Here is a 27,736-nt window from a genome sequence, read left to right on the forward strand (position 1 = left end):
TAGGTGTAAGGTTTTAGGGGTGTTGGAATAAGGTTCGAGGGTTTAGGAGTAAGGTTCAGGGGTTAGCTTTAGCTGCTTTAGGAGGGGAGAGGAAGGACTCCTCGCAGACAGGAACCGGATACTACACATAACCCCTCTTTGAATGCCGCAGGCATTCTCTCTGTAAAGGAAGAAAACTCCTCGCAGACAGGGAGGCCAACCGGATGGTACAAAAACATAAAACTACGCACCACAACCTGACAGTCGGAAAACCGAGCGCCCCGTCCAACAGTAACTATACACGAACCTGTAACTACGCAAAACCAGAAACTACTGACCAATCCGACAAAGGGGCAAAACTCGGACATCCAAATCGAATCAGACATACCCTTTACGATTACGAATATAGCAGTTTGAACAGGAATCTTGCACTTTCGTACACAACAGAATTTATCCAACCTTTTGCTATATTTTTTTACCAAAAATAGCACATCTGTACAAGAGCACACACACAGAACGAAAGGTCTGTATATTTTACATCTTATTTTTTTGAAAGGGTAGGGGGTTACATATTTTCTATTATTGTAGTAGAAAAAAAATGGCAAAGTCGAATAACGATTTCCAGCAACTGGTGAAGGAATGGTATAGTGGAGAAGGAAAGGATGCAAGGACGGGTGGGGTAAGTATTTGGAGAAGGAAGGAAATTTTGGCTTTGTGAGCGGAGTATGGCGAAAGGAAAAGAGTGAAGAGTGAATATCAACTATACATACATATATGTATACATGTACAGATGTATATGTGTATATGTATACATATATATATGTGCTATTTTATTATTTCATTTTATTTTTTTCTATCCTTCTGTAGAAAGAGCTATTTGAAGAATTGAAGAAATATGTGAATGAATTTATGAAGAAAATAAATGATGTTGATGAGGACTATGCGCCAATTGGAGAACAAGGATGCAGTGACATTGCAATAAGTGGAAAAGAACTTACGCAGGACAATGGGAAGAAATGGTGTTCCTTTTTATTACAGAATTTATGGAGAATGGAAATGTTGAAAAAGGGAAATACGAACATGGTTCAATACAAGAAGGCATTGCAAGAGTTTGTGCAATGTCAGGTTATGAGAGCATGGTCCTACATATTCAAGGATATGTACTGTGAAGTCGACAAAAGTTTACCAGGAATTTTTAGTAAACTTAAACAGTTATGCACAACGGGGGGCATCGCACTTGGCTGCGGTGCTCCCGCTTGTGAATATGGTCCTTTGGACCCTATGGACGTAGGTAGTAGTAGTGTTCTTAATTACATTTTCGAGAAAATGGGGATCGGTATACCAGTTTTCATAAAAAAATATGGCATACTATTTAAGACAAAATGTAACACTACTCAGGCAGGCCAGAAGACATCCACTCAACTCGACGACTCTCAAATACGAAGTCTCATAGATCAAATAAGGCAAGAAATACTTTCAGGAACGGCATCTGTCTCATCTCCCACGGCAAAGAATCAATACGATGCATTAGCCGATGCATTAGTTGCATGGTTCGAAGATAAGAAAATAACAGTGGCAACTGACTTTAAGGTAAATAAAAAAAAAAATAATAAAATAATATTATAAGAAAACAGGACGTAAAGAAATGGATATAAAGAAAAAAAAAGAAAAAAAAAAAAAAAAGGGAATGAATGAATGTGTATAATATTTTACGGTGTATATGTGTAGGATTTCGTATTTTTAGGTTGCGGGATTTATAATATTTTACGGTGTATATGTGTAGGATTTCATATTTTTAGGTTGCGGGATTTATAATATTTTACGGTGTATAAGTGTAAGATTTCGCATTTTCAGGTTGCGGGATTTATAATATTTTACGGTGTATATGTGTAAGATTTTTGGCATTTTTAGGTTGCGGGATTTATAATATTTTACGGTGTATATGTGTAAGATTTCGCATTTAGTTTTGCGGGATTTATAATATTTTACGGTGTATATGTGTAAGATTTCGTATTTAGGTTTGCGGGATATAATATTTTACGGTGTATGTGTGTAAGATTTCGTATTTAGGTTGCGGGATTTATAATATTTTACGGTGTATATGTGTAAGATTTCACATTTTTAGGTTGTGGGATTTAATATTTTACAGTGTATATGTGTAAGATTTCGCATTTAGGTTTGCGGGATTTAACATTTTACGATGTCTGCAGGATATAATATTTTACAGGTGTATGTATAAGATTTCGTATTTAATTTGCGGGATTTAATATTTTACGGTGTATATGTGTAAGATTTAGTATTTTTAGGTTGCGGGATTTAATATTTTACGGTGTACATGTGTAAGATTTCGTATTTAAGTTTGCGGGATATAATATTTTTACGGTGTATATGTGTAAGATTTCGCATTTTTAGGTTGCGGGATTTATAATATTTTACGGTATATATGTGTAAGATTTCGTATTTAGGTTGCAGGATTTCATATTTTTACGGTGTATATGTGTAAGATTTCGTATTTTTAGGTTGCGGGATTTAATATTTTACGGTGTATATGTGTAAGATTTCGCATTTTGGGGTTACGGGATTTATAATATTTTTTCGGTGTATATGTGTAAGATTTCGTATTTTTAGGTTGTGGGATTTAATATTTTACGGTGTATATTTGTAAGATTTCGTATTTAGGTTGCAGGATTTCATATTTTTACGGTGTATATGTGTAAGATTTCGTATTTTTAGGTTGCGGGATTTAATATTTTACGGTGTATATGTGTAAGATTTCGTATTTAAGTTTGCGGGATTTATAACATTTTACGGTGTATATGTGTAGGATTTCGCACTCTTATGTTGCGGTATATAATATTTTACGGTGCATGTGTAAGATTTCGTATTTAGGTTGCGGAATTTATAATATTTTACGGTGTACATGTGTAAGATTTCGTATTTTTAGGTTGCGGGATTTAATATTTTACGGTGTATATGTGTAAGATTTCGTATTTTGGGGTTACGGGATTTATAATATTTTTACGGTGTAGATGTATAAGGTTTCGTATTTAGGTTTGCGGGATTTATAATATTTTACGGTGTACATGTGTAAGATTTCGCATTTCGGTTGTAGGATTTATAATATTTTATTGTGTATATGTGTAAGATTTCGCATTTTTAGGTTGCGGGATTTATAATATTTTACGGTGTATATGTGTAAGATTTTGTATTTAGTTTTGCGGGATTACATAATGCAAGTTATAATTTTAGGGTGTAAGGACAACAATATATGGTCTGGTATTTAGATTTTTTAAGGGATGGATCTTTTTTTTTAAAAATAAATAGAAAGAAAAAAAAAAAAGAAAATAATAATGTTCTTAAAAAAAGAGAAGAATGTTTTTTTTTTTTTTTTTTCTAAAAATAAAAAGGTGTCCTTTCACAGCAGCAAAAAAAAAAAATAATAAAGTGGCAAACAAAATGAGAGTAAAATGTGAAAGAATCTTTCTTTTTTTTTTTAAAGTTCTAATTATATGAATGTTTTAGCGTTCTTCCACAGTTTTTTTTCGCGGAAACCGTAATATAGTGTTCGCGTGGGGGCGCACTCGTGTCCATGCACTTTTTTACGAGAACAGGATATAACACCTATTGGGCAACTCTCGAAAAAGGAATAAAAAAAAAAAAATTTTAAGAGAAAAAAAAAAAATTCAGATTCCGGGTTTAAGAATAAAGGTTTCAGGGTATAGGAATACGGTTTCAGGGAGTTAGGAGTAAAGGTTTTAGGGTATAGGAATAAGGTTTCAGGGGGTTAGGAATAAGGTTCTAGGGCTCAGAATTTAGGTTCCGGGTTTAGCTTTAGTTGCTTTAAGGGGGGGGGGAGGGAGAAAGAAGGACTCCTCGAATACAAACCAAAACAGGATACTATACACGAACCGGATACTATATACCAACCGCATAGTGGTAACCGGATATTACATGAACCGGAATATACACCAAATCGGATGGCACACTAACCGGATGGTGGGAACCAGATACTACACACCACCCGGACGCTAGGAGAACTGGAAACTACATCAACCGGACAAGGGGAAAACAGGGCGAAGGGAAACCGGACAATGAAAAAGAAAAAAAAAAAAAATGAAATTAGAGAAGAATGGAAAAAATAGTTGTAGAAGAAAAAATGAAAAAAAAAAAAAAGTAAAAAAGGATGAAGGGAAAAGGGAATTGCTGTGTGCCGATGGCATGCTTATGGTACATCTATTTATACATGTTTATTTATTTTATAGGATAAATTGTGGACCCATCTGGAGAAAATATTCGATGAAATAATGATGAATGTGTACCAGGACTTTGGAGAAATTAGCACTTTGTGTAGTGGGGAAAAGGGAAAGATTAACCTAAACTTCAATGGGAATGACAAAGAGTTATGCAAGGCTATGGTAAAAATATTCATGTATATAAATGGACTGAAAATTGGGGGATATTTCAGAATACAGGAACTGAAAAGTAAACGTGGGCAGGAAGACGTAGATCCATATCTTAGATGTCTAGTCGGAAGAGCAGCTTTAATAAGGTGGTTAGGAGGTCACAGCAGTAAGAAAAAAGTTGCACAAACTGTTGTAAGAGCTGTAAAAGAATGGCGTAATATCCATAACGTACAGGATGTCTATCAGAAATGTACCGAATTAAATATTGGGACGACGAGCATTGGTGGGGAGAATATATGGCGCATAATGGAAAAGTGGGCTGAAGATAAAAAAGGACCCAAGCTTAAGAGCACTTATGTAAAGAGAGGTATCCAGAAACTGGAAAATGTATACAATCAGGGCAGACCTAAAGGACATGCGAAGAGTCGAGCAATGGCAGATCCTCCAACTTCAATAGAAGAGAAAAAGATTTTAGCAGAATTGTTTGCAGTACAAAATGAGGGCCAGGTAGAAAAATTAGTTCAGGACGCAGAAGCAGCAGCAGCTTCTGCTACTTCTCCTGGTCCAGGCGGTGTTGCTGGTGTTGGTACTCCGGCAGCAGCGAAGTCACCAACACCTGAAGAATGCATCAAGAACAACAGCGACAAAGACAAATTGTGTGAACGCTTAAAATGTATGAAGGATCTATGGCTGAAAGCTACTGCAGGACAAGGGAACAACGTAAGGGAACAAATACATACATATAAGTGCATATACATATACATATATACATATATACATATACATATATACATATACATATATACATATACCTATATACATATACATATACACATATACACAAATGTATATATATTATACCACCACCTTATGCAGGACACATTCTGGGGTCAGAATGGTGATGTTAAGAAATTGTGGGATGAATTAGCAAAGAAAATGAAGGAGACCAATGGCAATGGCAAAGTCACTGGAAATGGACAATGTGATTCATTTCCAACTGAAGCTGAAAAGACGGCATGCAAATATTTGTATGCGGGCTTCCAAGAACTGTACAAGGATATGTCGGCGACGCCGGCGCAGCCGGCGTCGTCGTCGAATCCTTTGTTGGACAACCCATCGTTTAGACAAACGATGGGTTGTTTTTTACTTCACGCTTATGCAAAACACATGAAAGAAAAAGCCGTTTGTGATATTGAAAAGGGGATAACACAGGCATTTAATGCATGGAAGAATCCGGAGAGTAAAGCTCCAACTGCTTGCAATGGTTCCAATGCCAGTGGCAAGGGACAATGTGTCCCTTGCCAATGGCAAGAAAACATCCTTGAAACTTGCACAATTAAAACAAATAACACATCTGGCAACACAGCGCCAACGGAAGTAAAGAAGAAGTTAACACAGGTCCAATCCCAAATTGAGGAAGACGCAAATACCACCCTAAAGAACATAAATAAAATGGAAAAATTATGTGACGGTTTAAAATGTATAGCATCCCGAGTAAACTCATCTACCACTCAGGTACGCAATGAGGGAAGGACAAACATACATATAAGTGCATATATACATATACATATATATACATCTACATACATATATGTATGTATACATATGTATATGTATGCATATATATATATATATATATATATTACTACTTATACAGAACAACTTCTGGGAGACAGATGTGAAAAAATTATGGAAAGAATTGGTAAAGGCTATGGAGGAGAAAGACACAAATGGGCAGACGGAATGTAATCAATTGGAAAATCCGTCTGACAAGACGGCATGCAATTATTTGCATGCCGGATTAACCAAACTGTATCAGACAACGACGTCGTCAGGCAACATCCTATCCAAGCACCCGTCGTTGAGACAAGCGATGGGCTGTTTATTACTTCATTCCTATGCAAAGAAAATGAAAGGCGAAGCGAAATGTGTTATTGATGCTGGTATAAACAAAGCTTTCAGTTTGTGGAAGGACCCAAAGGATAAAGCATCTTCCATTTGCAATGATAATGGCAATGACAAGGGACCCTGTGTCCCTTGCCAATGGAATGAAAATGGGAACTTGGAAAGTTGCCTTCAGAATATTACCATAAGAAGCACAACCCCAACGCAGACTGCAAAGGACAAAGTGGAAGAAATGGTCGGAGGGAATGAACCAAACACTAAGTCCATCATAGAGAACATAAATACCATGACCACTTTATGTGAGCATATGAAATGTATAGCATCCCACTTAAGTTCCACAAATGCAAAACAAAATGCGGTAAGGGAGGAAAGAAGGTGTATAGGTGTATACGCATATACTATATATGGACGTATGTATACACATATGTATATGTACATATATATACTTACATATATATGTGTATGTACGTATGTGTACATACATGTGTATACATATGTATATACATATGTATATGCATATGCATATATATATATATATATATATATATATATATATATATATATATATTATACCACCACCTTATGCAGGACACATTCTGGGGTCAGAATGGTGATGTTAAGAAATTGTGGGATGAATTGTCCACAGCAATGAAAGGGAAAGAGAATGACAATGGAAATGGAGTTTGTGCTGTGATGGGAGAGAATGGCAAAACTAGAACACCCACAGAACCTGAAAAGAAGGCATGCAATTATTTGCATGCCGGCTTCACCAAACTAAAAGATATTACAGCGAATGGAACTTCAACCTACTCAATCCTGTCCGAACATACATCGTTCGTCCAAACGATGGGTTGTTTCCTTCTTAAAGAATATGCAAAACAAATGCAAAGTCAATCCAAATGTGTTATCGATTCCGGTTTAAAGGAAGCTTTCAAGTCATGGAACGAAAATAAAGGAACTTCTTGCACGGGCTACCGCCCGTGCATTGAATGCACATTGGAAGATAATATTGGCAACTGCACAACAGGCACACCCCAAACGCCAGTAAAGGACAAATTAAAAACAGTACTACCTGCGGACGGTGACCCAAATCTAACTACCACCCTAACGAAAATAAACGAAACGAATTCTTTATGTGAAAAACTCAAATGCGCTGCACCCAAATGGTTCCAAAACCAAATTAGCGGTGGTAGCGGTGGTACTACTACTAAGAAGACTTGGGTAAGTATTACTACCATAACCAACCTATCACAACACTGAAAGATATAATAAAAAAAAAAAAAAAAAAAAAAATTCAGATTCCGCGTTCAGGAATAAAGGTTGTAAGGGTATTAGAATAAGGTTGTTGGGGTGTTGGAATAAGGGTGTTAAGGGTGTTAGAATAAGGTGGTAGGGGTGTCAGAATAAGGTGGTAAGGGTATTAGAAGAATGTTTGAGGGGTGTTAGAATAAGGTGGTAAGGGTGTTAGAATGAGGTGGTAAGGGTATTAGAATAAGGTCTTAGGCGTATGGAATAAGATTATAAGGGTATAAGAATAACGTTGTAAGGGTGTCAGAATAAGGTTGTTGGGGTGTCGGAATAAGGTTGTTGGCGTGTCGGAATAAGGTGGTAAGGGTATTAGAATAAGGTGGTAAGGGTGCTAGAATAAGGTTGTAAGGGTGTTACAATAAGGTGGTAAGGGTGTTATAATAAGGTGGTGAGATTGTTAGAATAAGGTGGTAAGGGTATTAGAATAAGGTGGTAAGGGTGTTAGAATAAGGTGGTAAGGTTGTTAGAATAAGTTTGCTGAGGTGTTAGAATAAGGTTGGGGGGGTGTCAGTATAAGGTGGTAAGGGTGTCAGTATAAGGTGGTAAGTGTATTAGAATAAGGTTGTTGGGGTGTTAGAATAAGGTGGTAGGAATGTTAGAATAAGGTGGTAAGGGTGTCAGAATAAGGTGGTAAATGTGTCAGAATAAGGTGGTAAATGTGTCAGAATAGGGTCTTAGGGGTATTAGAATAAGGTTGTTGTGGTGCTGGAATAAAGTGGTAAGGGTGTTAGAATAACGTTGTTGGGGTGTCCGAATAAGGTTGTAAGGGTGTCCGAATAAGGTTGTAAGGGTGCCAGAATAAGGTGGTGAAGGTGTTAGAATAAAGTTGTAAGGGTATTAGACTAATGTTTTAAGGTATAAGAGTAAGGTTATATGGGTGTCAGAATAAGGTGGTAATGGTGTTAGAATAAGGTTGGGGGGGTGTTAGAAGAAGGTTATAGGGGTGTCAGAATAGGGTCTTAGTGGTATGGGAATAAGGTTCTGGGGGTATAAGATGAAGGTTGTAGGGTATAGGAGTAAGGATTTAGGGTATAAGATGAAGGTTGTAGGGGTGTCAGAATAGCGTCTTAGGGGTGTCAGAATAAGGTGGTAAGGGTCTTAGTATAAGGTGGTATGGGTGTCAGAATAGGGTCTTAGGGGTATTAGAATAAGGTTGTAGGGGTGTTATAATAAGTTGGTAAGGGTGTTAGAATAAGATGGTAAGGGTGTTACAATAAGGTGGTATGGGTGTTAGAATAAGGTGGTAAGGGTGTCAGAATAGGGTCTTAGGGGTGTCAGAACAGGGTCTTAGGGGTGTTGGAATAACTTCTTAGGGGTGTCAGAATAGGGTCTTAGGGGTGTTGGAATAACGTCTTAGGGGTGTCAGAATAGGGTCTTAGGGGTGTCAGAAGAAGGTGGTAATGTTGTTAGAATAAGGTGGTAAGGGTGTTGAAATAAGGTGGTAAGGGTTTTAGAATAAGGTGGTATGGGTTTTAGAATAAGGTGGTAAGGGTGTTAGAATAAAGGTTGTTCGGGTATTAGAATAAGGTTTTAAGGGTATAGGAGTAAAGGTTTTAGGGTATAGGAATGAGGTTTCAGGGTTTAGGAATAAGGTTCAGGGGTTAGCTTTAGTTACCTGAGGGGGGGAAAGGAAAGACTCCTCGCCGACAGGGACCGGATACTACACACTAACCGGATACTACACACTAACCGGATACTACACACTAACCGGATACTACACACTAACCGGATACTACACACTAACCGGATACTACACAGACCAACACGAAAGAGAAAAAAGAAAAAGATAAAGAAAAAGAATGTACACTTATACATATACATATGTATATGTACATATGCATATGCACTTATGCATATGCATATATATATATATATATATTCCACTTTGTAGAGCACATTTTGGGAGAAAGAGGTTAAAGATCTGTGGGATGAATTAGCAGAAGGAATGAAGACAAATGGGGTTACTGATGACAAGGGAAATGGATGTGATCGAATGGAAGAGGGCACCACCGGTTCCACTGCCATTGGCAGAGATGCCACCAACCCTGAAAAGAAGGCATGCAATTATTTGTATGCCGGTCTAAAGGAACTGTACAAGACGAATGGGGCGACGGCGACGTCGTCGTCGTCAGGAACCATCAGCCTGAAGGACAACCCACTGTTAAGACAAACAGTGGGTTGTTTATTACTTCACGCTTATGCAAAGAAAATGAAAGAAGACTCTAAGTGTGTTATCGATTCTGGAATACAAAAGGCATTTAAGGCGTTTAAGGACAGTAATAAATCTTCATGCACGAACGGCAGTTCGTGCATTGAATGTGAATGGAATGAAAAATTTGATGACTGTACAATTACGACAAGCGGCACCCAAACAGAGAAGATAGAAGAGAAATTAACGTCAGTACAACCCGAAATTATCAAAACCTCATCTACCACCACCAAGGACAACATAAACCTAACCCCATCTTTATGTGACCAACTCAAATGTGCTGCCCCCAAATGGTTCGAAAACCAAAACAAGCTAACAGGGAGCGGTGGTACTGGTACTGCTAACAAGACTTGGGTAAGTATTACTATATATGTATATATACATATATATACATATATATGTGTGTGCATATACATATATAGACATATGTATGTACATATGTATAAACACATATACACGTATACACATATACACATATACATATATACGTATATGTATATGTATACACATATATAGACATATGTACATACGTATATGTATACGTATGCATGTATATATGAATGTGCACATGTATATGTATACATATGTATATGTATATATGCATATGCGTATGCATATGCATATATATATATATATATATATATATATAACTTCTTTTTTTTTTTCACAGTGTGACTTCTGGGGGAAGGATGGCGTTAAATCAATATTGCAGAACATGTTCAACGACATCGAGGATAAAGGAAAGAACAGCCCTAATAAAACAATATGTCAACACTTTGGTGATGGTAATGAACATAGTGTTGAAAGAAAAGCTTGTAATCATATCACAGCAGGATTAAAATACATTAAACAGATTCCAAATGGTGGTAGTGGTCCTACCTCCCCGCCTAATGAACAATACAAGCAACTGCTCGCACGAGCAGTTGGTTGTATTGCTCTTAACATGTATGCTGATGAAATAATTAAATTGACGGATAAAAATTGTCCCATTGATGAGAACACAATACAAAAAATGTTTGAAAAATGGAATGAAAATAATTCATGTTCGGTTAATGGTGGTAGTAATAATAATAATTGTTTTAAATGTCAAAGGGAAGAAATTTCTGCTAATTGCCACCTGAGCGTCGCAGACGCTCTGGTGGAAAAAAATCAAAATGTAAATTGCAATACTAAGGCAAATGAAGTGAAGATTAAAATGGATGGTCTCCTCGAGGACGGCACCATCAAAATGAAACCAACATTATCCACCATAAATAAAATGACCACTTTTTGTACCCGTCTACAATGCGCAGCAAAACAATACCACACAAAAAAGAATAATATACAAAGCAGCGGAGTGAACTGGGTAAGGGGCGATAGACAACTCCATATATATACGTATACATAACTGTATATGTATATATGTATATATGTATGTATATATGTATGTATGTATGTATGTGTATACATATATATATTTTTTTCTCTCTCCCTCCTTCCTTCTTTTGTTCTATGTTTAGAATGACATGAATGATCACATCGATAAAGAATTGAAGGCACTTCTAAAACAAATGATGGACACTACCAATCAGGAGAAAGTTGCCAAATACTGCAATGACAGCAACAACAATTGGGATAATGGCACTAAAGAAGGCAAAACGAATAAAGCAGCTTGTTTGCTTTTTGCTTCAGGATTAAAGCACATTTATGGCCGCGGTAGGGGCCACGGTAATGGCCCATCGTTTGGACAAACGATGGGTTGTTTATTCCTTAAAGAATATGCAAAACAATTGAAAAAAATGGCAAAAGAGAAGAAAAAACATGAGGTACATCCTCTATGTAGCATAGAGGAGGGCATAAACTACGCTTTTGGTAAAAGTAAAGACATTATGCAAGAAATACTTCAATGCGACAAGAATGGTACTAATTCTTGTTTTGAATGCACACAAAAAGAAGACGATTATAAATATTGCCAAATTGGCAAAGACAAAGTACAGGACAAAGTTAATGAATTGTTCAAAGAAAAAACGAGGCAAGGTCATATGAAAAAAATACTAGCGAATACACTTTGTCCCATCCTTCCTATGGATCTCCTTACCCCTTTTCTTCCTTTGGCTCCTGTTTCTATTGGCCTTTCTGCTATGGCTTATTACCTTTGGAAGGTAAGATAAAAAAAAAAAAATAATAATAATAAAAATATATTTTAATGGACAAAATTAATGGTTAAAAGGAAAAAAAAATTTTTTAATAGTTAAAAGGAAAAAAAAAATCTTAATGGACAAAATTAATGGTTAAAGGGAAAAAAATTTTTTTTTAATGATTAAAAGGAAAAAAAAAAATTTTTTTAATGGTTAAAAGGAAAAAAAAAAAAAAAAAAAATTAAAATAAATGTGTAAAAAGAACATTTCACAATCTTCAGCAAAAATATCCTCTCATTTTTTTTTTTTTTTTTTCTTTTTTTGTTAGTATTTTGGTCCTCTTGGTAAAGGAGGACCACGTTTCCGAAGATCTCCTACTGAAATTCCGGGTCCATCAGTACAGGAACAAGTCCTCCGTCATGTGGATGAAGGTGCTGCACATGAATATCGATTGGTGAAGGAACGAAAACCTCGTTCTGCTCCAACGAGAACGAAACGTTCTGGTCCCGTGAATCGTCGAACGATTATTGAAATTCATTTTGAAGTGTTGGATGAATGTCAAAAAGGGAACACACAATTGAACCAGAAGGATTTTCTGGAACTTTTGGTTCAAGAGTTCATGGGATCGGAATTTATGGAAGAAGAACAGGTTTCTAAGGAAGAAGTTCTTATGGAAGATGTTCCTTTGGAACGTGTTCCTATAGAAGAGGTTCCAAGTTTAGGTTCCGGGTTAATGGTTTAAGGTTCAGTGTTTGGGGTTCACATTTTAGGGTTTATGGTTTCAGGGTTTAAGTTTTAGGGTTTATGGTCTCAGGTTCATGGTTCAGGGTTTAGGTTCTAGGGTTGACGGTTTAGTTTTTATGGTTTTAGCGTTTAGGATTCAGGGTTTAGAGTTTACAGTTTAGGGTTTATTGTTTAAGATGAAGGATATTGGTTTCACACCTTTTGTCCTTTTTTTTTTTTTTTTTTCCTTTTTATTTCTTCTTTAAAAAAAAAAAAAAAAAAAAAGGAAGAAAAAAAAAAGGATTTTTTCTTCCACATTCTATTTTCATTTTGTTTGCAAAAATTTTTTCTTTTTTTTTTTCTTTGGTGAAAGAACACCTTTTGTTCATAGAAAAAAAAAAAAAAAAAAAACATTCTTCCTTTTTTTTTTTTAAGAACATACATTTCTTTTTTTTTTCAGAACACACCTTTTTCTTTTTTTCCTTTTTATTTGTTCTTGAAAAAAAAAAAAAAAAAAAAAAAGAATCTTCCCGTAATACATCTAAATACCAGGCCATATATTGTTGTTCTTACACCTTAAAACATGGAAACTTTGAACTCGGAATCCTAAACCTTTTCATTCCTTTTCTTTCCCTCTTTTTTTTTTTTTTTCTTTCATTTTTTTTCTTCTTTTTCACTTAAATTTTTTTTTTTGTTTGCACTCTTGTGTAAAGTTGCCCCAATAGGTGTTATATATTGTTCTCGTAAAAAAAATGTATGGGACATCAGCGCGCTAACACTATATTACGATTTCCGCGCAAAAAAAAATGTGGAAGAACGCTAAAACATTCATATAATTAGAACTTTATTAGAAAAAAAAAAAAAAAAAATTGTGTGTTCTTCAGAAAAAAAGAAGAATGTTTCTTTTTTAAAGAATATTATTATTTTTTTATTTTATTTTTTTCTCCCGAATAAATCAAAACTTTAGGAGTTCACTTGAGGGCTGGTGATACGTGAAACTTTAAAATATGCGATTCCATCATATGGGTCATAATCAAGGATTTTGACATCCGGGACAATTGGTTCTTCCAAAAGAGCTACACATTCTTGCGTCACCTTAAGGGTCACCTCTTTCCATGAATCCCTAACGTGGCCCAAAATCCCTTTAAATTCATCTTTGCTCAAATTTTCCTTTGTCATATGTGTATAAAATATATCATTAACATATTCGCGTTGTTCTTTAAAGTTAGTACCAACTATTTTACTACATTTTTTCCATTTATTGTTATATTTTCCCATAGTCCCGAAATTTTGTTTTTTTTTTAATTCTAGAAATTTTTTGAACAAACGTTTATTAGCATTAATATATTTGCTCTTTTCATTTATGTATGATTGCCAGTAAAGAGAAACTAATTCGCATTTTTTAGGCATTTCTTCCATTTTCTTTAATTCTTTATTTATTTCATAATCGTTCAATCTATCCTCAAAACATAGCACTTCGTAGTGAGAAGAAGGGATGGTATGCGTTCCAGAATTCTCCCATTTTTTAAATTCCCCAAGTAACAATTCGTGCATTCCTTCCTCATCATCTATAAGTTCTTCTTTACCACGTCTTAAAGATCTCTTGCGTTCTTCCTCTAGTTCTTCCTTATATTCCCTTTCCCTGTGGTCTGCGATAATGTCTTTTTCCTTATCCATTGAGTTTAATATTACTCGCTCGTCCCTCTCCTTCCTCCGCTTTTCCTTATCATATCTTAAAGATCTTTTACGTTCTTCTTCCAGTTCATCCTCATATTTCTCTAAGGCGGCGAGTGGACCACTGTAGACTTTTTTTTTTCCTTTACTTAGTTCCTTCTGACTTTTTTCCTTTTCCTTCAGAAGTGCCTCTTCCTTCTTTTTTTCTTCCATTTCCCTTTGTTTTTTCGTTTTTTTGCTATCATCATAATATGCATTCATACAGGTATGCACAAAATCGGCATAAGGAGTGAAATCAGCTTCTATGACAAAATTTGTCCTCTCTCCGAATAGGGACGCTTCCTGTTCTGCCGATTTTTGAAGGTCTTGTCTTACATTAGGATATTCCATTCCCCATGTATTTTCCCCTACGGCAGGAGAAGCTTGTCTTCCTCCTTCAGAAGGAACTTCCGTCTGTCCCACTTCGTAATCATTTTGTCCTGATGGAGTTGCTTCTTCTTTGCTTGCTAAATTTCTACCTACTTTATTATGTACTTGTAATGAAGCATTCACACCCTGTCTTCGAGCATCATCCTGGTGCTAAAAAGGGGGAAGGGAATGATATGAGAAGGGATGAAAAGGGTTCTGCGTTCCGCGTTCCGGGTTTAGGATTTAGGGGTTTAGGGTTTAGGGGTTTAGGGTTTAGGGGTTTAGGGTTTAGGGTTTAAGGTTTAGGGTTTAGGGTTTATGGTTTCATGGTTCAGGGTTTATGGTTAGGGTTTAGGGGTCTAGGGTTGAGGGTTCTGCGTTCCGGGTTCCGGGTTTAGGGTTCATGGCTTTATGGGTTCTGGGTTCAGGATTCTGCGTTCCGGGTTCCGGGTTTAGGGTTTAGGTTTCCAGGGTTTAGTGTTTAGGGTTTATTGTTTAGGGTTTCAGGGTTCAGGGTTTATGGTTAGGGTTTAGGGGTCTAGGGTTGAGGGTTCTGCGTTCCGGGTTCCGGGTTTAGGGTTCATGGCTTTATGGGTTCTGGGTTCAGGATTCTGCGTTCCGGGTTCCGGGTTTAGGGTTTAGGTTTCCAGGGTTTAGTGTTTAGGGTTTATTGTTTAGGGTTTCAGGGTTTAGGGTTTCAGGGTTTGGGGTTTAGGGTTTAGGGTTTGGGGTTTAGGGTTTAGGGTTTAGGGTTTAGGGTTTAGGGTTCAGGGTTTAGGGTTCATGGGTTCAGGGTTTAGGGTTCAGGGTTAAGGGTTCAGGGTTCAGGGTTTAGGATTTAGGGTTTAGGGTTTAGGGGGTTAGGGGTTTAGGTTTCAAGAGTTTAGGGTTTAGGGTTCACGGTTCAGGCTTTAGGACTGGAGTAAATATGTGGTAAGAAGAATATTGGTTTCATACCCTTTTTTGTCTTTTTTTAATTATGTGATAAACAGACATAATAAGGCGTTTGCATATTCATGTTATTTCTTATTCTTTTTAAACTTCTTTTATTATTTTTTTTTCTTCTTCTTTTTTTTTTTTCTTAAAAAAAAAAAAAAAAAGGATACTTTTTTCCACCTTTATTTCTTCATTTATTTGTAACTTTATTTTTTTTTAGTGAAGATTAAAAAAATGTTTATTGAATTTTTTTTTTTTGTCCCCTTGACAGCAAAATAGCTGTGACAAAGGAGCGATCTACTAATTCAGGACATACGTGTTTCCCACGCTATTTCGATTCGTCACACACGGTTTACTTTGATTCGTTGGCAGAATCATTGGGGAGAAGAGGTTGTGTGATGTTTAAAAATGCTTCTCCTTTTTTGTGATTGGCGAATGTATCCACATTACCCAAATTATTTTCAATGAAAAGTTATTCATGTGGGTTTGCCACCTTCGTTTCGATATACATTTGATGGATGGTCTTTGAATCCGCTTTTTTTTTGCGAGGTATGAACTTTTTTTACACTTAAAAATTGCATAAGTATGATAAATGAATTTTTTTTCCTTTTCTACATAAGCTCTTTACCCGGTCAATTGCAGTGGGAGGGGAATCGAGTGGGTATCTATTTCCCACGTAACTTCCATTCATTCAGATGGTACATTACGGAGAGGAGTGGATTCTCGGGTGCGGGATTTTGACAAGAGGTGTCTATCATTCTCACTCAACATCCTTCCTCTTCCATTGTAATGATCCATGTGGACGTATATATCATCAGCAAATATATGTGTAGCATTTACAGGAGGAAAACCTATATATTCGCTAGTGCAGGCAGGGTGGCGTTACGCCTCAAGCCTTGTGGGGGTTACAAGTGCAAGGATTCCTCCCTCCTTAATCCATTCAATATGAATGTACAAATACTTATTCTATTCACAGTTTGCCGTTCCATGTGTGTACATGTGATTTGCATTCTGGTTCTCCTGCATGAAATTTATCAGGTGGTGGTTCTATCCATTAAGTGGTTTTAAAATAGCCCCCCTACCCCTTTTGCCCCCTCGGCTGAGGGTTTTCCCAGAGGTACAGTTCGTGGATCTCTCTCCGTTTACCGGCTGATCTTCAATTATCATTTTTCCTTTCTGTCCCCTTATTCTTGTGGTGCGCTGTCTCCCCTTCATTGTTCCATCCATGGGGGAATCTTCCTTTGGGCCATTCTCCTTTGACAGGGACAATAACCTCGTCCTATCCACTACAATGTCGATAGTATGCATCCCCGTAGTGTCACTCCGGTTACGTTTCCTCAGGGTTTCTCCTTCCATTTGGCATTCTCCACTTTGGGCGGAAATGTTCGCAGGTGCATCTTTCCCATTTAGGAGGCCTCCCCTATTAGAACGAGTGGCAAGATTTTGTTCAGATAGATGTAATGGTCTCACCTGATTGGGTGGGCTACTTCCATTGCAGGGATCCTCTCCGCAGTAACCATTTGAAATAATTTCCTTATGGCCATTCAAAGTGAGAGGCAACAACATAACGCCGTTTTGCGCGACCACTTCGCTGTGACAAGCCTGACCAGTTTGACCACCCTGACCAGTATGCTCAACGAGGATCACCACATCGTTGTCGTTCCTGCAGTTGTACGTTGCATTTAAGTCGGAGCCACTACTTCGTAAATTCCCCTGGAGGAAGCTCTTCCCATTGGTAGGAATTACTGAATGGTTATAGAAGACTCTCTGTTTTTGTCTTGTTATATGAGAAGGTCGATGTATGCCTGCATCACGGGTGCCACTTTTTCCTTTGCTATGAATGGAGAGACTGTTCCCATTCCCCCTAATATTCCGCGTCGTATTATCCTCGCTCTCCCATTCCCAAGGTCTATAGAAGAGGCAATTTTTTTCATGGTAAGTGGAGTTAAACTCGATCCACGTGTTCTTCGTGCCTATGTAATTTACTACCCTGAGCCGACTCATGCACCTCTTCTTCATGCTACAAATGAAGTTCCGAACATATCTCTTTGCACTTGTGCTAGAGTTCAAATACCTATACCCCATGGCAATGGCTCTGTTCCTTCCAGAACGTACACTATAGCAGTTATCGAAGAATGTCCACTGGTAACGTTTGGCCACAGAATTAATTTGTTGCAACATGGGTTCCTTCTTTGCTATGCACAGGTGACCCTTCACCAGAATTCCCTTGTATAGTGATTTATCTCCTGTCAATACATAAGCTTCACCGATGCACTCATCATGATGCAAACATTTAAACGTATGAATCATTACTCCACATACTACATTTACATGGGTAAATGTTAATCCTGCATTAAGTAGTTGAGAATATCCATTGTACTCCGATACACAGGGGAATATTTCTATGAAATCCTCGTTGATCTTCGATTCCATTTTTCTTTTCAAATAATTCTTCGCTTGCTTTATCTGGTCTTCATACCATTTTTCATTTTTTCTCTTCTGTAAGATGTGATCCGCTACTAAATCCTTCATCCTCAGTAGACTTAGCAAGATATCCTCCCCCCGACTTTCTGCAACGCCTCCTGTATTCGCACCCCTCTCTGGACTACTCATCATGTGTCCCCTTCCATCTTCAAACAGCATATCTGTGTTTTCTGTACATAAGGATCCAACAGATTTGTCTTTTCCCTGCACGTACTTCGCGTGGCTGTATACCTGTTGTATCGTCTTTCCATTGGAAAGTGGTGTCTCCATCATCCTGCTGCTTGTGTAGACATGCACATCTGTGTGTTCCTTCCCACTATCCCTTCCGTCGTTAGTGAGGTTACTAACGTTGTTCTCGCTGTCGCCCTTGAAGAAGCTCGTATCCTCTACAAACTGCATCATCGTGGAGGAGCTCTTCCCCTTTCCTCTATGCGCGCTGTTTAGGTTAAGGCGTCAAGGAAGGCAACAACTAAACTTCCGATGGTAGGCGTAGGGCAGTTCCACGTTGCTACTCCTTTGATATTTAAAAGTGGGTGCCTATGGGTATGCATGCACAGGTAGACACATTTATGGAACGTTAGGTATGACAACTACTTCCAGGGGAGCCGCCTCAAGGAGAGTTTGCTTAGCGCTTCCTAAATATGTCTACGATATCATGCAACTGCGGGTTTTCAGTTAATTCTTCAGATGGTCGCAGCGAAATCAGGCATACGACCAGTGGGAGTGGCTTCTTATGGAGGATATACCACTATGCCCCACGGGGTAACTTAATTACTTTATTTATTATTACTGTTATTTATTTATTTATTTATTTATTATTTTTTTTTTTTTTTCCAAAGTTGATACATATGTGTGTGTATTGAAGTCGCTGTAATTGAGGAGCGTTCTTAGTGGTTCACTGAGTGACCTACTGGGCTGTCCTCCCTCGGCCTCATACATAACCAGCTACGCAAGCAATCAATCTTTGCGAAGGAGGCATTAAAGGCCATCTTTGGTTGGTGGGGGCGTACCGTTACACATGTGCAAAAGCACACGCGTGCGATACTCTCTCGAATGGACAGTTGTCTCCACGGGAAAGCGTTTTTCAAAAATGCAACTGCTTTGTAAATATGCGCAGGGGAAGGTAGCAAGATGGAACAATGCTTAGTTAATGGGTTTCTTGACCCCCTGGTCGACTGGCTGACTAGCCAATCGGTTCAGCAGAGAATGTATCCCCTCGAAGTGGTACACATGGGAAGAGTGCATTAACTCGGTAGCTTCCATCAAGAAATAAGGATACATTCGTCCATAGAAAGGACGAGGAGGGAAAAGGAGTGGATAAGAGAAGGGGTTGACATGGGGGCAAATTTACACCTCACATGTCAGAGACCTTATTTTTTTTTTTTTTTTTACCTCCCGACGATTTAATACCAAATCGATCTATCATGGGCAGCTGGGAGCATGCACACGTGGAGATTACGTACCCGGAAGGCCCACTCTAACAAGATCAACTCTACCTATTTCCGACTTGCACCGGGAGCGTTAATGCACTAGGACGGCGTGTATTCCCCGAGGTGCCTTTATTTATTTTTTGCCCCGTTAATGTAATGCACGGGGAGAAGAGCATAACAAAGTGTTTAAAAAAGAAAGGGGGGGGGGGGAAAAATTACATGTACGCATGCACAACTGGTATGGCTAGCTGATAATCCCCTTGTCATGCACCCGCATGTTGGCTACAATAATTTCCTCCTTGGGGGAAAATTAGAAGAAAAAATTCGGTCCCCGTTCGTGTAAGGATCCAGTTGGAAAGCGCACACATACAGGGCACCTTGTTCATCGGTACTCCCAAAACACACTCCAGCGTCGTAAATGAAAAACTTGCACAAGTTGTTGGATATTCAAGCGCACATCATTTTTATAACAGATAAGGAGATTGTACTTGAAATACTTCACGAACTAAATGGAATAAATTGTACAGGTGTGTAACCGGTCCGATTGGCGAACCGGCTGGGCATAATGGAATATCCCACCCCCTGAATTGTCTGCTTCCTTTAACAAGTACCCACCGACTTCCATATTTATCACCTAGAGCAGAGAGGGTCAATGAAACAGGAGCTCACAAGTTTGATCGACACCCCCATGGAATATGCAATGTGTGTACGCGTGTAGGGGGCAAGTCGCGCTGTTCTGCTACCTCGTTCCTCTGCGTGTTTTCGCGCCCCAAGATTACTATTATATGCACGCAAATGTACCATGCTCTGCTTGGTTCCATGTATCGACTATGCGAGAATAGTCGGAGAGATATTTTCCTTCACGGGCGGCTTCATCACTCATTTAAGGTCGAACGTAAAAATGTATTTTCCAGATGATCAAATTTGGTTATTTACAAAAAAAAAAAAATAAAAATAAAATAAAATAAGAATCGGCGGTAGAAGCGAACGTACACACGAACGCTCAAACAAATGAGAAGTAATCGGTGCGGGGCCCATCCTCGTCATTGTTTGGGGCCACCCAAGTGGCGTACATGTCCATCATCGAGGAGTCTCATTCCAGTCCGTGCGGCGAACTAACAGGACAGATAAAAAGGGGGGAGGGAAAGACACACATGAGTGCATATATGTGAGTGGGGCATGTGTACGTGTGTACGTGTGTACGTGTGTACGTGTGTACGTGTGTACGCGTGTATGTGTGGTTGTAAAGATATTTACGTACGTATGGCATGCGGAAGGCACCGCCCCCTTCAGTGGCGCAGTCAAGACCTACCTGCAAGTCCACATCCGACTTGTCGAAGTCCCGACCCACGTTGTCCCCCGCGTAAAAGCTCTCCTTAAAATTGAAAAGCACACTGGAGAAGGTAACCGCGAGGCGTTTCATGGCGTCGTTTTTTTGGGCCAAGCAACGGGTGAGGTGGGTCAGAAAAAGCTCGTCGCGTAGGAGATCCGGTGAAGGGAACTCTCCAACACAATCATCATGGCCTCCTTCAGAAGCATGGATACTCCACTCTGCGTCACTTAAAAAAAACTCCACATGTGCAGCATACGCAGGGTACTCCTTCTCAAAACGCCTGTATAACTCCATTTTCCGCAATAGCGTATTTAGGTACACGTCGAGGATAAGTAGCCTGATCTTGTTCAGGTGAAATGGACGCCTCCGAAGCTTCTTCACAAGGACTTGTAAATGACGATTACTTAACATATCCAAGACAAGTTGAAGGAATTCTCCCAGAGGTTTGTCTTTCTGCTTGATTGCTTGCCTCTCCAATAGAATTCTGTGAGCTTTTGCAAAATAACTCATTAGTAGGAGAACATATTTAATCCCCTCCAAACAGATGAACAGACAATACTGTCCATCGCTTGGTTTAGGATAAATATCCAACGCTTCGATGCTTCCTTTCCCTATTGCAAAGAAAGCGTTCAGCGCGGAGTTGTTTCTGTGTGCAGTACCAATTGGGGTATGGGAGGGGAGGGTTCTCCCACGTTGGCGCCAAATTGATGGGTGCGTGTCTCCTTTTTGTGGCACCTTCGGGTGACTCGCATAAAAGGAGTTAAAGTATCGGAGCGCATCTGTTAACTGCTCCACCTTTGAGAAGAGAACGGGGAGCTTGTTCTGCTCCATGTGGGTGGAATCGTACAAGGGGGAAGAGACATTCGTTTGGTTCGAGAAAATCACGACCTTGTATTGGTGTATTTTTTTTAAGACAATAATGTTTTGTATTGCTTCCCTACTGATAAGGACATTATTGGGGTGTTTCTCTCCTGTGGGGTTCATCAACGTACCGTCGAAATCGAAGGAGGCTATTTTAACTGGTTTGGAGAGCATATGATTTAGGAGCTTATCGAATAACATGTCCTTATTCCGAGGTAGCCTCCCTCCACGAGGTATCACAGCGGTACCCATTAACCCTCTCATTGATGTTATAGCTGTTCCTGCGGTCCGGAACAAGCAACCGTAGTACCTGTTCCATGGTCCCTTCAGGTTAATCTTTTTTGCGTAACTTAAAAATGTTATGTACTTTACACAGAGGGCGCGCTTCAATCGTGGAGCCCGACTCCCCTGCACCCTTGCCGTTACTTCCGTTGTTGCCATTTGGTGAAAAAGGGGGGAAACCGCTGCACTGCTAATCTTGTCATCGGAACGGGTACGGATAACCGCAAAACCATCTCGCTCATCCGTCCTTCCGTGTAGTGTACACTATTCCCAACATGAAGTCAGCTCCCCCCCGCTGTCCTGCAGATGGCATCCGCAAAGGGAGAAAAAAAAAAAAAAAAACCAATGAACTGATACACAGATTATTGGCACAACCATGTGTTGTGTTCCTTGGATGAGTGGCTTTTTCTCCTCCGTATTGCTAACGTAGAAAGTGCGGCACAACGGAGTGAAGAGTTCTGGCGACCCCGTCCCCGCGCCGTGCAGTGCGCCGACGGAATACACTAGTCCGTGGGTAAAAGCGTAACGGAGGAAGAACGAAAAAAGGGGGACAAATACCCCCCCCAAAAAAAAAAAAAAAAAAAAAAAAAAATTTAACATTATATCACAGCGTAACTGTGCATAGGTAAGAGGAACCACCTAATGCAGTGACTCCCCAACAACCGACGCAGATAATACACTCCAGCGTTCGTCATCCCACTCGTACGTCGGATCCCTAACCTACATGAACTTGCCTCAACTTCTTTCAAGTTTCCGTAAGGGATCCTATTTCCATTTGTTATGAGGTGGGGGAGGTCAACCGATTTGGGCTCCCCGGCTGACCTCCTATCCGTAGTGGCAGCCTCAATGTCATTATAATCTCTTGGGCATTAACTACACATGTGTATGCTCAGTTGTACAAACCCTTTTCACATGATCCATGTTCGTTGTTCACCCCTTTTACCCTGTGCAGTTATTTTGTCCTTTATGAATACCTCCGGTGGAACCGTCGCGTTCAGCCTTCGAAATATAGCCTTTAATTATTTCACGAAACTAGCCTACAGGAACAAGCACCTCACGTAAGTTTACCACGGGGAGGGGAGAAGTTTGCTTTACATACCAGTGGCGACTTACCACTGGATAAAGGCCTTCCCCATTTTGGTAGCACAACATGATGTGTGCCATATCTCAACAACCTCGTGGGCAATTTAACCTTCACATCTAGTGCTCCTCTTACGTACCCCCTCCCGCCGCCTCCCCCCTACAGACGAGTTATAAACAGACGATTATGCAAAATGGCTGACGAGGAAGAGAGAGCCCTTGCGGCTGCAGGGAAGGATGAGAACGGGGACTCAATTTTTGGTAAGTTCGTAAAAGGAGAAGGGACTCCTGGAAGGACCAATCTGTCAACTGACTGGGGGAGTGCACACCCCTATAATGCACCACAGTGTAACTCTCCCACGGCGTAGTACACCTTCATCACATAACCATCTCATCTATACCTCAGGAAAAATCGCAAGGAAAGAAGTAAAGGTGGACCTCGTCTACGAAGACGAAAAGGTACTTCCCCCTGGTTTCCCACCTGACACAGCACACATAGATACGATGCCCTGCTCCTCACGGGCATCTCCCTTTCTACATTTCTTCTTTCCTCTTCCACCCCCCTGCAGGTTCTGGCCTTTAACGATATCAACCCGCAGGCACCTGTGCACATCCTCGTGATTCCCAAAATGAGGGACGGGCTGACGAGACTGAGCAAAGCTGAGGAGAGGCACAAAGACATCCTCGGTCACATGATGTGGGCGGTAAGATTAAGCACAACAGTCCACTACAGGGGATATAACCCCCACGCGGTGTGGCATCTTCCTGTGTTCCCTCTCCCCTCTGTACTACCTGCACCTCACGATGCACCATTTTTTTCCCCCCTCAAAGGTCTCCGAAATTGTGAGGAAGAACAACTTGGGTGATTTCCGCCTGGTCGTGAACAACGGGCCCGAGGCTTGCCAGTCCGTGTACTACCTGCATCTACATATCCTTGCCAAGAGGCAAATGAGGTGGCCCCCCGGTTGAGGAGGCAAAAGACAGAGACACAGCGCAGAATGTATATCCAATCCAAGTAGTAGGAAACCCTTCTATACACCTTGGTAGGATCCCAAGAGTTGTGCGGAGCTACAAATTTTATCCCCCACACATAACTAATTATAAATGGAGATAAGTGAGTTACGACACCACTGCACACATTCAGGTGCTTCTTCATTTCTTTTTGGCGTTTTGAGAATTTTTTTTTTTCTTATTTTTTTTCTCTCTTTCACTTATATGGATTACACATCAATGTGAAAACATACAAAAAATACAAAAAAATTTAAAAAAAGGGGGCAAATAAAAAAGTGTACAAAGTAACTTTTTAAAGAAAAAAAGTGAACAAAAGAAAGGAAGGAAAAATGTGACTTTTTCTCCTATACTGTATGAACTGTGCTTGGTAATTTTCCCCACCTCCTCCAGACGGGAACATTACACATTCATATATGTTACATTACATATATATATACGTATATGTTCATTTAATATGTTTACATCACATTCCGCAAATATGTGTATTACATTACGTACGTTGCGTTACATGTTTTGATAACCTACTATTCCAGGACCCCGTGTACTATTTCGTCTTCCACTGGACTGCCTTGTGTTGTATACATCAGATCGTAGTGTGCTGGAATCGCCATCCATTGGATCTATTGTGGAATTATCCATGGTATATTCCGTTAAGTTGTCCTCGGTGGATGCATCAAAGTGGTGTCCAACAGATCTTCTTCTCTTTCTTCTTGTGCCTTTTCCTCCATTAGAATGGTTACCAAACCAGGAAGACCATGGTTTATACTGAGGGGTAAGGAAAGAAAAGGAAGGGAATGGATTGTAGGATGGCGGGTAAGGAAAGGGATTGTAGGAGAAGGGGAAGGGAAGGAGTTGTAAGGAGTGAAAGAGGGGTCTAAGGAGGAAAGGGAATGGGGTCTAAGGAAGGGGACCGGGGTTCTAAGGAAGGGGACCGGGGTTCTAAGGAAGGGAAGATCTTAAGCGTAGGGGATAGGGGCAAGGGGTCTAAGGGAATGTTGGAGGATGGGGGTAAGGGAATGTAGGATGGGAGGAAAGGGAATGTAATATGGGGGGTAAGGGAATGTAATATGGGGGGTAAGGGAATGTAGGAGGATGGGGAAAGGGAATGAGTTCTAAGGAGGGACGGAAGGGTCTAAAGAAGGAAAGGAAGTTTTGTCTAAGGGAGGGAAGGGAACAATATTTGGTGTAGGAGAGGTGAAAGAAGTGGGATCTATGAGAAAATACTATTATTTATGTTTCGCAACTATAATTCATAATGGCAATATTTTACCTTATAGAAGAGATAAGCGACTGCAGGTAGTTCCATTAAGGCTAAGGTTCCGAAGGCAGAAGAAAGGGACGAAGCAGTGCTGGATTGATTGAGAGCATCACTTAATTGGGCCTGTGTTGCTTCCTTCTCACGTTCTGCCAATTCTGCTTTTTGTGTTGCTTCTGTTGCCTGCGCTGCAGTTTTCTGTGCAAATTTTAAGTCACATTTCAGTTTTGGCAGTTTTGCTGCTTCACAATATACTTTGTACTTATCACTAAAGTCGGCACAATATACACTATTATTACTGTTTTCATTGGTGCAATATTTTTCCACTTCCCTACATGCTGATTCAATTTTTTCCCGATAGGGCGACCATTGATGCCCATTGCAATAAGAATCAACATTCTGGAATTCCTTTTCTATGGTACTATAGTCATAAGAGAAATCGAATATTATTTTCTGACTATTGAATGTGCCTTTGTTCGGACTATCCCCGTAAGGGAGTCCACATACTGGAGTGCTACTTCCCTTCGGCGCACAATATCCATTTATAGTTTGCCAAGCACGCTGCACATGCTGTCCGAAAGTACCATCATTCACACTGCTACTCTTAGACAATTTGTCCCCTATCCAATAATATAGAAAATGATAGGCTTCTTTGTTAGATAGTTTACTCGGGTCCTTATAAATTTTGCACGCTGTACATATTGCGTTTTGTACTTTTATCTCCGTTAATCCTCCAGTATAATGTGTGGTTGGGACTTGGTTCATATTGTCCTGGCAACCATTTGTACAGGTTCCTGTACTTGCATGCCCGTTTTCGAATTTATCATAGTACTCAATCCATGAAGGGAAAGTCTGCGCCTTATCTGGCTACAAATATGTAGGTAGAAAGGAAAATGAGTGGAATGTGTGAAATAAATAAGTATACATGTTCCTATATGTATATAATTCTTTTCCTTCATGGGATTTTTTCCATTATAATTCATTATATTATATATACATATAATATTTATAGGAATAATATTTATGTATGTATTTTTAAATAAAGGTGAACTAACATTCACTGTAACCCCCGCGGCCATGGTTAATATATGAGCTTCCCTTATATTTATGCGTATATAATATATATACTCTTCTTACTTCTAATAACAGCTTTTGTACCTTTATACATATTTCTTATAAGGGTGAACATTCAGTTATCATGTAAAATGAAACTCTGATATAATATAAAATAAAAATGTATTTATTATTTATTTGAACAGAAATGTTTATATACTTCACTTCTATAAAATTACACCTTATAATAAACATACACCTTCTTCCTTTAAATAAGATAACCCAGTAAAAATAACAATTCCTTTCCTATACTTCTTTTTCTCCCATTTAAACTTTCTTTCCTTCATCCTTCCTTTCCCCCTCTATTTCATTCTTACCCTTTTTTTCGAATTTCATTTCCTTATTACTTTTATTTTCCTTCCCTTCCCAACATTATCCTTCTTTTTCTTTTCTAATGACTATCTTCTTCTCCCATGTTAACCTTTTAGAGATAAATTCATCATTCGTACTACATTTACATGTACAATGCTAATCGCATCCACTTGAGCTACCCGCCTTACTCCACAGTGTTTAGTATATATTTCTACATCACAATACATCACCCTTATTTTTCTGCACTACAATTTTGAAAAACTCACAAACATGGATACGGCTACGAACATTCAGAAAATATGCCACCATATTATAATATTAAAGCATGAGAATTCAGGGTTTAGGGTTCTCGGGTTTAGGGTTCTCGGGTTTAGGGTTTCAGGTTTAGGTTTTCAGGTTTAGGGTTTCAGGTTTAGGGTTTCAGGTTTAGAGTTTCAGGTTTAGGGTTTCAGGTTTAGGGTTTCAGGTTTAGGGTTTCAGGTTTAGGGTTTCAGGTTTAGGGTTTCAGGTTTAGGGTTTCAGGTTTAGGGTTTCAGGTTTAGGGTTTCAGGTTTAGGGTTTCAGGTTTAGGGTTTCAGGTTTAGGGTTTCAGGTTTAGGGTTTCAGGTTTAGGGTTTCAGGTTTAGGGTTTCAGGTTTAGGGTTTAAGTTTTAAGGTTTCAGGTTTAGGGTTTCAGGTTTAGGGTTTCAGGTTTAGGGTTTCAGGTTTAGGGTTTCAGGTTTAGGGTTTCAGGGTTAAGGGTTTAGGGTTTAAAGTTTCAGGTTTAGGGTTTCAGGTTTAGGGTTTAAGTTTTAAGGTTTCAGGTTTAGGGTTTCAGGTTTAGGGTTTAGGGTTCTCGGGTTTAGGGTTCTCGGGTTTAGGGTTCTCGGGTTTAGGGTTCTCGGGTTTAGGGTTCTCGGGTTTAGGGTTCTCG

At 39.2% G+C, this 27,736-nt stretch overlaps 6 protein-coding genes across 6 annotated transcripts; 2 read left to right on the top strand and 4 right to left on the bottom strand.

Annotated features, from left to right (window-relative positions):
* Nucleotides 1-577: 577 nt before the first annotated feature.
* Nucleotides 578-12,663, top strand: PKNH_0502500 (SICAvar, type I; the record flags this gene model as incomplete). Its single annotated transcript, XM_039113899.1, has 10 exons — nt 578-658; nt 847-1,569; nt 4,242-5,102; nt 5,259-5,897; nt 6,040-6,645; nt 6,876-7,508; nt 9,487-10,158; nt 10,475-11,149; nt 11,304-11,945; nt 12,250-12,663. 10 exons carry the CDS (start codon nt 578-580, stop codon nt 12,661-12,663), a joined length of 5,946 nt encoding a protein of 1,981 aa, XP_038969510.1.
* Nucleotides 12,664-13,607: 944 nt separating this feature from the next.
* Nucleotides 13,608-15,722, bottom strand: PKNH_0502600 (uncharacterized protein; the record flags this gene model as incomplete). The annotated part of the gene is made up of 2 exons (XM_002258124.2): nt 13,608-14,897; nt 15,684-15,722. 2 exons carry the CDS (start codon nt 15,720-15,722, stop codon nt 13,608-13,610), a joined length of 1,329 nt encoding a protein of 442 aa, XP_002258160.2.
* Nucleotides 15,723-16,709: 987 nt separating this feature from the next.
* On the bottom strand, nt 16,710-18,548 carry PKNH_0502700 (conserved Plasmodium protein, unknown function; the record flags this gene model as incomplete). The annotated part of the gene is made up of 1 exon (XM_002258125.1): nt 16,710-18,548. One exon carries the CDS (start codon nt 18,546-18,548, stop codon nt 16,710-16,712), a length of 1,839 nt encoding a protein of 612 aa, XP_002258161.1.
* A 2,071-nt stretch (nt 18,549-20,619) lies between these two features.
* Nucleotides 20,620-22,211, bottom strand: PKNH_0502800 (phosphatase, putative; the record flags this gene model as incomplete). Its single annotated transcript, XM_039113900.1, has 2 exons — nt 20,620-20,691; nt 20,889-22,211. 2 exons carry the CDS (start codon nt 22,209-22,211, stop codon nt 20,620-20,622), a joined length of 1,395 nt encoding a protein of 464 aa, XP_038969511.1.
* A 565-nt stretch (nt 22,212-22,776) lies between these two features.
* PKNH_0502900 (histidine triad nucleotide-binding protein 1, putative) lies at nt 22,777-24,101 on the top strand (the record flags this gene model as incomplete). Its single annotated transcript, XM_002258127.1, has 6 exons — nt 22,777-22,807; nt 23,005-23,110; nt 23,299-23,393; nt 23,539-23,591; nt 23,702-23,836; nt 23,964-24,101. 6 exons carry the CDS (start codon nt 22,777-22,779, stop codon nt 24,099-24,101), a joined length of 558 nt encoding a protein of 185 aa, XP_002258163.1.
* Nucleotides 24,102-24,647: 546 nt separating this feature from the next.
* PKNH_0503000 (KIR-like protein) lies at nt 24,648-26,477 on the bottom strand (the record flags this gene model as incomplete). Its single annotated transcript, XM_039113901.1, has 3 exons — nt 24,648-24,908; nt 25,414-26,265; nt 26,454-26,477. 3 exons carry the CDS (start codon nt 26,475-26,477, stop codon nt 24,648-24,650), a joined length of 1,137 nt encoding a protein of 378 aa, XP_038969512.1.
* Between the last annotated feature and the right edge of the window lie 1,259 nt (nt 26,478-27,736).

The sequence above is a fragment of the Plasmodium knowlesi genome, assembly GCF_000006355.2.
Source record: "Plasmodium knowlesi strain H genome assembly, chromosome: 5".
Taxonomy (NCBI): domain Eukaryota; phylum Apicomplexa; class Aconoidasida; order Haemosporida; family Plasmodiidae; genus Plasmodium; species Plasmodium knowlesi.